At 37.5% G+C, this 12,118-nt stretch overlaps 1 protein-coding gene across 1 annotated transcript; it reads right to left on the bottom strand.

The window, feature by feature from the left end:
* Positions 1–3,276: 3,276 nt before the first annotated feature.
* Positions 3,277–12,118, bottom strand: LOC143210563 (uncharacterized). Its single transcript, XM_076427516.1, has 3 exons — positions 11,988–12,118; positions 11,118–11,253; positions 3,277–10,527 (listed from the first exon to the last, which is right to left on the bottom strand). Exons 2-3 carry the CDS (start codon positions 11,241–11,243, stop codon positions 3,928–3,930), a joined length of 6,726 nt encoding a protein of 2,241 aa, XP_076283631.1. The 5' UTR covers positions 11,244–11,253; positions 11,988–12,118; the 3' UTR covers positions 3,277–3,927.

The raw sequence follows: 12,118 nt of genomic DNA, 5'->3' as shown, positions 1-12,118 counted from the left end.
ATCAGTTCTTTTATTGGTAAACCTACAATTTTTTACACCCATCTTTTGGGGCAGAGAAGAACAGCAAAGACTTGTACAATTTAAAAAGTACTTCATCTTAAACCTACATTTAACATATTAACACATTACATTGAAATATTTCCTCTTGCGCCGAAGAAAAATTTTTTTGCGCAATCGTTCCGTTTTCGTTTATCTTTGTAGCACGATCTCAGAAGAGATTCTCGGCGGAATGTTCGCAATCTGACGCGCAGTAACGATTCCGCTCGAACATTTCTATTTCGTTCTAATTATAGGCGGTCGGACGTGAGGGCAGATTGATTGCGATAAGAGGACAGAAGCTATGGTTACGGATCGATTGATCAATAACGCGAAACGATTCGTCAGTTTCGATCCCGGTACGAATCCTTCGATTAGAGGACTAAACGACTAGAAATTCCGTAATTCGACGAACGTCGAAATTCTCCGGAAGATTGTTCGGTGAACCCTGGTCGAATGGTTCGTTATGCAAAGTCGACGATACGAGGATACGGTTAAATGGGTCGCTTTGCATAATGTGCTTTGTTATGCAGGTGCAGCAGTCCTAAGCGGAATTGGATTGGTGCGTGTCGGAAACCCGTTAGCTGCGAGATGAAATATGAAAAGTTCTTCGCGAAGTCTGAAACCGTTTACAGGATAACAGTGGGAACGTTCGTTTCGAGAAGCGGCCAGCTTATCGCATCGTGCCTGGTACTGGTAACCGAGAAACAATCTCCGGAGAAGAACAAATCGCGTTCTGTTGCATTCAATTTCCACCGTTTCCGCACTACGAATTGCTTCGGTTACGTGCCGATCACGATGGTCCTTAGCTATTGGAGGGAAACTTTCTTTTCCAACATTTTTATTGCCGCAACCCTTAGAATTCAGACTAGACTGCGGATCTTTATGCAAAATAAAAATGTTTCGCATTGATTGTGGGAAGCAGGAATGACATAAAAATTGATTTCATCCCTTAACGACTTTCTTACATTAAAAGCAACATTACAGTATTCTTGAATTTTTGAAATCTTTTACTGTTTTCTATTTCAACCAACCAATTTCTAATTATGACACTTGATGAGAAAATTATATCTGCAAACTTTTAGAGTAATTGGACAAATGGAACCCGTGCCGCATTCGACTTAAAGTTAAAAATTTCAATGATTTTTTAGCATTGGATATGTTCGTATCTCCTTATTTCGAAAGTATCAGCAAATACTTTTGAATAATCTTGAATAATTTTGTATGGGACGCAGCGTCCGAGTTACAGTACGTACACACCGCTCAAAAGTATCCGGAAACTTCCTTTTTCTCTACAAAACGTAGTTTAAGTTAGCAGGAAAAATATTTAGAACAATTTCTACACTTGTAATTATTATTATTATGTATATTGTTGTGGTATCATATAGCATATAATAGAATTTATTTTTATGCACAAATTATATATGTAATGAAAATGTTTCATTAAGTAATTATATTCATTATATTAGTTTGCAGATATCAAGTGTCTTAATTTTAAGGGGTGCGACGAAAAAAAATTAAAAATCAGAAAATAAGATTCATATCACGATTGCACATCGCCGAGTCCTTTACCATTAACAATGAGCGAACCTACCACCACCACACAGTGGGCCGTTCCTATAAAACAGATGGAACCAATTAAGAAAGATTTTCGGCCACAAAATGTGTTAAAATCTTTCCAGGGATCAACTGAAGAGGAGATGAATCAAGCTTGCAGCAGGTTCAGCTAGAAGAAAGGTCGTGCTAACTAGTGGTGGCTAGAGTAACTCCATTATTTACAGATTTTGCATTCGAAGTTCACCCTTATGCAAGTCAAATTCAACAAAAAGGTTGAAAGGGTAAAAGTATATTTTAGCATTTTCCTGGAATTTGAACTGATTTTTCTGTATCCAGTAACTTTTCTGGATTTGCCTCGATGACCCTGTAGCTCGGGTAGATAGTAGATAGCAAGTACAATTATCGAAACACTGCCTCCGAGTAGTATCTGGAAACAGTGATTCGAAACTTTCGAAATTAACTTGAATGTATGAGTACGTATCGAACTTGATTTCGTTTCTTGCATAAACTCGAGCTCAATTATCGGAGGTGGGCAGCACTCGTTCGAAATTAGTTCGCGTGACGGACACCGGATACACGTCATCACCTCCGGAGTCTTCGGTTTCACCCCGCGAGGTTCGTGTACGCGGGATTAATAGGTCACACGAGTGCTTTCAAACATTGGGTTAAGAATCTCTGAACTTCGCACATGATAGTGGCCTCGGAGTAATTCGGTTCTAAATAGAATGCGAAACGAGAACGTTGATCGATTGTGTGGACCCAGGTCGCGACGCACAGTGGTCGATCAGTATGAAAAATGCGACGAAAATTTAAAAAAATCATTTTAGACGTTGAATTATTTAAGTCTGTGATTAAATTTCTAGGATTAGAAAAATATATTATATATGATTGGACTTGAAACGAACTGGTAAGTTGCAATGGAGAAGATCTTTGTCTACAAAGTCGTAACTACATGTACGAAATTAATTTGATTTTCTGTACATAAAATACAAAATCAATTAATTACACAAAATTACACAAAATATTGGTGGCGAATATGTTAGTATTATATGTATTTCATCACAGCATTCTTCGATTACGTAAACTCGATTGTGGTGCCCAGGGGCAGCACAGAAAAAGTGACGCGCGCGACAGTCGATATATTCAATAAAATATGTGAACTCGTTTATTGTTATATTGAACACTGTCCGAACACAGAGTAAAACCTGATCGAATTATACGTAACTTTAAGAATAAATTCATGAAAATAGTTTGACGCTAATTTGATGGGAAGATACCCTTAACTCGTTCTTATTCTCAACACGAACAACACGTTTCTATGTATACATGGTGAATCCGAATCTCCAGTCTCATGAGCTTATTTTTATTCCACCGCATTGTGGATTTGTTTTAGTTGTAAGTATTTATTAATCGTATTAGTAAACAGACTTACCGTTTAACGAGTGGCGAAGGTGTCGCGAATGTTTCCTGCTCGTCGTCAATGGTTGCAGAAGGAAATCGATCAAACATTTCAAACGGTAAGAACGCTTTATCAGCTTCATTGTTTGTGTGTTCTTAGCTCTGAAGAATTTGAAAAAGTGCTGGAATACGTATTAAAGTTCATCTGTACATTTGTGACTATTAGGGAACATTAGAGACAGGAAAATTAATCCATCCAAATGTTTTGTAATACTGTTTATTTTATGAAATTCAAAAGTATTTTGAAAAAATAATAGAATAAAAGTTCTGTGACATTTATAAAACTTAAATTAACTTCTGTAACACATACAACTTATTACAGATTAACAGTTAACATTTACAAACTTAAATTGAAATGCTATATACATATACCCAGTCAACCAGGCCTGCCTCGAGCAGAAATCGAGCCCAGCCTGTCGAGCAGGTGACGGACATTATGCTGACAGAATGACCATACTAATACGTGACCAGTCTACGGCTTATTGTTAGTGTGGGATGTTGAAGTATGCTCATGGCGCTGGAATGGGATAATGGAAGGGGAAAAGGAGGAGAGGAAAAAAATCGAACAGTTTTGGTCAATTCTGACAGGCAGAATCCAAGAATCCAGGACCGAGCGGCCAGCATTGTGCCCGAACAGCTTCTGTCGGTCTTTCTGCCAGCAGAAAGCGCTACTTATGCGCGCGCAGATTCCCGTCCAAAATCAAGCATTTTGCTTACTGGGATACATATGTACATACGTAAAGAAAAGAAATATTAGCATATCGTATATATTATTATGTAAATATGCAAATGCAAAATATGATATTCTCCCATATTAAAATTATTATAATTAATAGAAAAAGTAATGTTTTCGTAAATTTCCGCTGAATCTAAGAATTAGCCCACCTGACCAAGGTCTGCTTCCTCCTCCTGCTCTGTATTAATGGATGGCTCTTCTATGTTAATGTCACATTTTTTCTTAAAAAACGATTCAAAAAACTCCATGGTTAATTTATGTTGATCTTCCCGAATTTTAATATTCTCTGCATTTACTGAGCCTGTCTTTTCCATTACTTTTTTTCTGGATTCACTCAACTTTTCATAACTTACATCAGTTTCTTCTCCGTCTAGCAAATTGTCATTTTTCAAATGTATTTTACAGACTATTAACTCGTAACTACCCTTATTATCTTTACGCGCGGTTCTCCCCTTAATCTGCGTCTCTTCTTTTACATCAAGCGACAAAAACGTCTGTATCACATGCAGTCCGCCTTTCTTTTCCACAGCAACACTAGACTTGAAGTCAACACCACGACCCATACCTCTCGTTGCTAATGTTACTGTCTTCGTAATACCTGCTTCGTTAATGTACTTCTGTTTGGTCTGCTTTTTCGTATTTTCGTCTAACGTATGCAAGCGATCATATTTACTGCAGAATTTGTTTTTAAATTTATCTATTTCGATATCTGTGTCGAAAAATATTAATACTGATCGTCCTGAGGCAATCTTAGAATTCGCATGACTATCAATTTTACTGAGCCATTGTTCCTCTGACGTTTCACATATAAAATCATTGTGTATATCGAATTGTAACTTGGAATTACCAAAATAGGATGGCATTATAGAATTCTCATGGATACTATAAGAATTTCTTATCGCTCTTTTTTCGTGTCTGTTGAGTGTAGTTAAAGTACCGCTCACTCCTAAGATAAGAGGATATTCGTTAGGTAATTTCGCATAGGATATTATACCACTGTCTACTCTAAAATAACCATAATTGCCAAATCCATTATGACTATAATTTCTTTTCTTTAACCTTAAGTAATTAAATACGTTCCTATAGCCGGAGATAGTATGAGGGTCATAAAATCCATGCTTGTCTCTGCAGGTTATCTCTCCACGGTCATTAATTTTAAATCCGTTACGAACACTATCTGTGCCACTTGCCTTTGCAACATCTATTGCATCATCAATCATTTTGTCGCGATGCTCTTCGTAGAGAGATCGATTCGTATATAATGTTTTAACATATACACGATCAGATTCTTTTTTCAAAAGATAGTATTGTCCAGGTTTAATCAGGAATTTCTGAAATTCGATGAAATCTTGATTTCTTTCTCTTACTCTTTTCTTAATAAATTCATCTACCTCGTTCACGATAATACTTTTTTCACAATTTCTGCAGGCCATCTCCCATATGTATTCCTGGATACCAGCTAATGCTGGCATACCTATTAGTTTAAGTGCAGTAAGGCAATTTCCATAGAACAGAGGAGAAAAGAAAACGTCTACTTCGTCTACGAATAAGATAGTCTTACTCCTATCGTCATGAATTAGCTGTCCAAATTGCTCTGTGCTGTGATTCAGTATACGATCTTTAACTAATTCTCCGAGGCTTAGCCTCGTGCCATTTACCATAGGTTTAAGCACTTCCCAGACCATGTCTTCAAATGTGCCATAAGTTACTTTGTGTTGAACACCAAACAACTTAAAAATATTATCAAAATCTTGTTGATCTCGAGTTGCCAAGTATTCACTGTAACATGCAGTCTGGACCCTATAACCCATCAATGCAAACAGCGTAGCTGTTAGACCTATTATAAGCGATTTCCCTTGTCCTGTTAAGACTTGCGCCAAACGCTTCTCAACACCTTTAGAATAAATGTCAGCACTAAATAACAGCAAAATGCACAATACTTGAATACAATGTGGCTTTAAGATTTTCCTTGCACTTGCAATGTCTTTTGATGCCTGTATGGACCACACAGCAGCCAGTCCAGCAAGAAGTTCCGGTATAGCTTCCCGTTTGAAGTTTTCTCTCAATTCATGAAAATCAATAAACGGCACTTGACCCTTCACTTCTCTAGTAATAAATTCGATCTTATCCAGATAATTTTTGTCGCAAGTCAATTGTATGTAGGAATTAAATTTATCCAAGTATTTGTTGTAGCAATCTATCAGTATATCCTCTATTTCCGTTGTTATATTCTCGTTTTCTTGTTTGTATAGCATTAGAGCTTTCTTTATATCGATCTCATCTTGTTTTCTTAGATACCAAAACGACTCCCCTACGATATTAACGCGCTTTATAAAATCCTCGTAAGAGCTACTATTCTCTACTACACAAGCAAATGGCTGTGTACTCTCTTCTTTGAATGTATCAAAAGATACGTAATCGGGTTGTTCCTTCAGATAGAGCAAAGACTTTTTAATTGCTAAAACTAACTCACTTGCTGCATTTACATTATCATAATTAGACCATTTATTTTGTTCAAGTAAGTTACTCACACTATTTAATAGATCAGTAATTATTTCAATTAAGTAATGATCTGGAATATCTGCATGTTTTTTAATAAAATTTTCAGGATCTAAAACCTTATATGATTCTTTATCTGCATTAACTAACTCGACTTCATCGTCAGTTACATCACTACTCTTTCTAATAAACCAACTGAAATCTACAGCACTCAAGTCTCCAAGAAACTCATTAAACGATCTAAAATAGTTAATTAATTCTTGTGGTTTTACTTCTTTGCTATGTACAGTATTTACAATACTGTATAATTGTTGACATATTGTTTCCATGTCATCCTTGAACTTCCCATAAGGGAATTTATCAGGAATTTCATCTATAAGAGATTTATTCTTCCAATATTCATTATATACATCTATTAAATCTTTAAAATCGATAAATTGATTATTTGAGATTGCGTACTGAATAGATGCTATTTGATTTGTTAAAGTAACTCGATCAATTTCCGAAGCTCCTTCTGAGATATAAGGCAGTGCCTGTGCGATAAACCTTACAGTATTGTACATCACTATTCGAAACGACTCATGATTAACAACCTCTGTCTCTTGAATGAAATGCGTATAACCTTCTAGCAAAGGCTGAAATGGTTCGACTTGTTTCCGAAACAGTTTTTTCTTTTTGGGAAACAGCTCAGCAATGGAATCGTCAAGAATATACATCCATACTAGACGCTCATCAGGTATATCTGGAACCTTATCATCGACAAACCAGCCCTTGACAGTGGACCAAAATGATTTATTGCCACTCCGTTTTGACAACTTGAATTCGTACCTAAATTTTTGCTTAGCACTATAAACAGGCTCAAAATGCTCCATCAACTTAAAAACAAAACGATATTGTCGCTCAAGAGATTGGTTAAGAGGGGAAGCTAGCCAGTTTATACGATCTGCCAAAACCATTCTACCGTTTCCATCTATTTTAAGCAAATCATTAACAGACATATCTGTTTTACCGCTAATCTCTAAAATTAGCTCCCAAATGTGTTTACAAAGATGAAAATAAATACGATGAGTTAAGGGTGCTAACTCCGTCACCGATATGTGATTCCTCACGTTCATTACTTTATTAAATAATAAGCTCTGCAGATTATGCAAGAATATTGAAAGAGATCCGTTCATTTCATTATCAAGGTCACAAAATAGATTTATATCTTGCTTACTTATGTAAAATACTTGTTGTCCAGATAGCGCATTTATATTCGAATCCATTGAATAAGATAATTCAAAAGAGGAGGAAAAACATTTCTCAAGTAAGGACGTTTTATGATTCTTTACCGCACTCTCATAAGTTTTATATAACTCCGCGAATACGTTCTTGGGTTCAAATCGATCAACTTGCAAAAGGCCTTCCCTTCTTGCATCTAAAGCTTTTTCTCTATTGATCAATTCTTGACAAAAGTCTTTAAAGTCAGATGAAATATATTCATTGTTAACTATTTCATGCAATATCGATCCTCTAGGAGATAATCTATAGCTTTCTAATATCATAGAAAGCTGAAAAATGTCTTCTGCACACTCGAGATTCTCTACAGTTTTGCCACTCTTGTCTTGCAAAAGTTGTATAAACTGCATATAAGCAGCATCCCTGCAAATGATTAGTTTGTCTCTTATGACTTCAATGATTATAAGCTTTTGAAGAACATTTTTCTTGATGTTTAGAACAGAAAACTGGTCAAAATCCAATTCTTCAAGCTTGTCGAAGCTTACTCTTGCAATAAAATCATCCTCATCAAAAGTAAATAGATAACCTGGACGTTGTTTTCTAATATAAACTGTTTGATTACTATGTGGATGAGTAAATTCGCATGAATATAACTCTATCAATCGATTTCTCTCCCACTTTCCATCCACATATCCATCGTTACCAAATGATATTTTTAATTTTCCGTTTTTATTATACGAGAGTTGACCCAGTGTATCAGATCGAGTACCTCCCGAAGTATGCCCATTTGAAAAAGGAACTGTCTCAAGATCCTGATTCTGGTCTGCTTTAGGATGATGGTTATCAGAAGGTCCTAAATGCTTCTCCTTTGCAACCTCGGGAATTTCTGATTTAATTTCCTGCCAACTTTCAAATAGACGCGCATCTTCCTCAAAATCATTAGTAGTTCTTTCCGTGCTACTTTCTGTTACATCTGATTGTCGTTCCTTTGGACTACTGACTTGCGAAGAAGGACCTGCCTCAAGATCCTGATTCTGGTCTGCTTTAGGATGATGGTTATCAGAAGGTCCTAAATGCTTCTCCTTTGCAACCTCGGGAATTTCTGATTTTATTTCCTGTCTACTTTCAAATTCATTACTAGTTCTGTCCGTGCTACTTTCTGTTACATCTGATTGTCGTTCCTTTGGACTACTGACTTGCGAAGAAGGACCTGCCTCAAGATCCTGATTCTGGTCGGATTTAGGATGATGATTATCAGAAGGTCCTAAATGCTTCTCCTTTGCAACCTCGGGAATTTCTGATTTTATTTCCTGTCTACTTTCAAATTCATTACTAGTTCTGTCCGTGCTACTTTCTGTTACATCTGATTGTCGTTCCTTTGGACTACTGACTTGCGAAGAAGGACCTGCCTCAAGATCCTGATTCTGGTCGGATTTAGGATGATGATTATCAGACGGTTCTAAATGCTTCTCCTTTGCAACCTCGGGAATTTCTGATTTAATTTCCTGTCTACTTTCAAATTCATTAGTAGTTCTTTCCGTGCTACTTTCTGTTACATCTGATTGTCGTTCGGTTGGACTACTACATTGTGAAGAAGGACCTGTCTCAAGATCCTGATTCTGGTCTGCTTTAGGATGATGGTTATCAGAAGGTCCTAAATGCTTCTCCTTTGCAACCTCGGGAATTTCTGATTTTATTTCCTGTCTACTTTCAAATTCATTACTAGTTCTGTCCGTGCTACTTTCTGTTACATCTGATTGTCGTTCCTTTGGACTACTGACTTGCGAAGAAGGACCTGCCTCAAGATCCTGATTCTGGTCGGATTTAGGATGATGATTATCAGACGGTTCTAAATGCTTCTCCTTTGCAACCTCGGGAATTTCTGATTTAATTTCCTGTCTACTTTCAAATTCATTAGTAGTTCTTTCCGTGCTACTTTCTGTTACATCTGATTGTCGTTCCTTTGGACTATTGACTTGCGAAGGAGGACCTGTCTCAAGATCCTGATTCTGGTCTGCTTTAGGATGATGGTTATCAGAAGGTCCTAAATGCTTCTCCTTTGTAACCTCGGGAATTTCTGATTTAATTTCCAGTCTACTTTCAAATTCATTACTAGTTCTTTCCGTGCTACTTTCTGTTACATCTGATTGTCGTTCTTTTGGACTATTGACTTGCGAAGAAGGACCTGTCTCAAGATCCTGATTCTGGTCTGATTTAGGATGATGATTATCAGACGGTTCTAAATGCTTCTCCTTTGCAACCTCGGGAATTTCTGATTTAATTTCCTGTCTACTTTCAAATTCATTACTAGTTCTGTCCGTGCTACTTTCTGTTACATCTGATTGTCGTTCCTTTGGACTACTGACTTGCGAAGGAGGACCTGTCTCAAGATCCTGATTCTGGTCTGATTTAGGATGATGATTATCAGACGATTCTAAATGCTTCTCCTTTGCAGCCTCGGGAATTTCTGAATCAATTTTCTCTCTACTTTCGAATAGACGCGCATCTTCCTCAAAATCATTACTAGTTCTTTCCGTGCTACTTTCTGTTACATCTGATTGTCGTTCCTTTGGACTATTGACTTGCGAAGAAGGACCTGTCTCAAGATCCTGATTCTGGTCTGATTTAGGATGATGATTATCAGACGGTTGTAAATGCTTCTCCTTTGCGACCTCGGGAATTTCTGATTTAATTTCCTGTCTACTTTCAAATTCATGACTAGTTCTTTCCGTGCTACTTTCTGTTACATCTGATTGTCGTTCCTTTGGACTATTGACTTGCGAAGAAGGACCTGTCTCAAGATCCTGATTCTGGTCTGATTTAGGATGATGATTATCAGAAGGTTCTAAATGTTTTTCCTTTGTGAACTCAGGAGATTTTCGAATAACGTCGAAATCATCAATGTGATCATCATGGTCATCATCATCATCGTGGTCATCATCTGATTCATCATCATCATCATCATCATCATCATCATCATCATCATCAACGCAATCATCATTCTCGCCTCTTGCATCTTTCACCTAGATAAAAAGAGATATAGAGTTTTTAGTTCAATTAGTATCTAAATAGGTAATATTATTGCGAAAGGGTCTGCGTACACCGATTTTGATGAAATTTTAATATGTTATGCAGCAACACATTTTGAACAACTTTTTCCTTTTCCAATATAGGGGGTCGCTTTTAGTTTTCGAGATACTTGCAAAAAACTATCGCTAATACTGTATTGAATTTTTCATATTCTTGCACGCTCCGTGGCAAAGTAAGCCTGTCCCGGTGCGGCGGTTGTTTACATTTTGACGTATGGTAACCTTCAACTTTAAATAACGCTAAAATACTTTCGGCCACGAAAAACGGGTTTCCAGACCATAATGCGGCGGAGCAAGACGCGCGTCCGGGTCATAGGGGCGTAGCCTGCGAAATTCGGCCGTAGGGAGTCAATAATTCCGAGCGCTGCTTTAAAGAAATGGTAATTGATGGTAATAGAATGGTAATAGATGGTAAACCATCTTAGGCTAGCTGGTAAAGAAGGAATAGAAGAAAATATAGAGTATGGTGTGATTTGGCGAAAAAATTGTTCTATACATATATTACAGACAAAAACTTCACTTACTAGACATGATGGCGATGGCGATGCTTTGAAATCCATGCTTGGAGTCCCTGGTGTAAGCGGTTGTTCTGGACGTGGTACGGAGCAATCTTTTTCGTGCGATTGGTTTGTTGATGCTTCGCGATCCATGTTTGTTGCTCTGCTCGCAGAAGACAACAATTCACATTCCATCGCGTCCTATTTATTCACTGTTACATCTATAGGTTATAGCGCGAGCATATTTTTGCAAAATTATCATATTTCTTATACTTGTGTCCAGATCTCTCGGCTTGGCAACTCCAAACCGTGAAAGAATTCCGCTAGATCAGAAAAGTCCAGATATCTTGGTTCTGTAGATAAGATATAGATAATGTATAACAAAGCCGCGGATAACATTTTTGCAAAGGAAAATGTCCCTTCAAACGGTCTCAGAGGAACCTCATATTTCCGGGATGTGCAGGAATTTTGGGACATCCTGTAGATAAGAAAAACACGTGCATCCTACATGCATCGAAAAGATAAGGAAAACTCTATACCGCTCTGAAAAGTGAAGTAGAAACTATCTTTCTCTCTCTCTCTCTTTCTTACATCGAAAAAGGGGTATCATATTTCATACCCGCGAAACACGTTCGAACACGTTCCAAGGTCAACCAAGTAACGTCCTAAAGCGTGCACTCGTCCCCCGTGGGAAACTGTCCTTCGAAAACCATGACATGACCGGGTGCATTGAAAAGATAAGAAATATGCTGAGACTTCGCAAAATATGCTCGCGCTTTACCGCTTTAATTTTTCCGAATACCATACGACGCGAACGCGGACTTATTAAACGCTATTCGAAATTCGAACCACCACGAAATCAATCAAACGCGAAATAGAAACATGGCTGGCACTTACCAACGACAATAACAGGGAGACGGTGGCTGTTCGGCAGCGATTTCTCTTTCCTGATTGACCCTCGATAATCGGCAGTACTGTTTCCGACACGGGCTTTATTTTCAAGTGCTCTACTCGCAACTTCATTCAAT

Source organism: Lasioglossum baleicum, chromosome 7, assembly GCF_051020765.1.
Source record: "Lasioglossum baleicum chromosome 7, iyLasBale1, whole genome shotgun sequence".
NCBI lineage: Eukaryota > Metazoa > Arthropoda > Insecta > Hymenoptera > Halictidae > Lasioglossum > Lasioglossum baleicum.
Note: the sequence above shows the minus strand (reverse complement) of the source record. Positions and strands in the feature narration are given on the sequence as shown.

Coding starts and splice junctions, on each gene's coding strand:
- LOC143210563 (XM_076427516.1), bottom strand. CDS start 11,243: ATGGATCGCGAAGCATCAACAAACCAATCGCACGAAAAAGATTGCTCC. Junction 10,528..11,117: donor CGCCATCGCCATCATGTCTA/GTAAGTGAAGTT, acceptor CTTTTTATCTAG/GTGAAAGATGCAAGAGGCGA.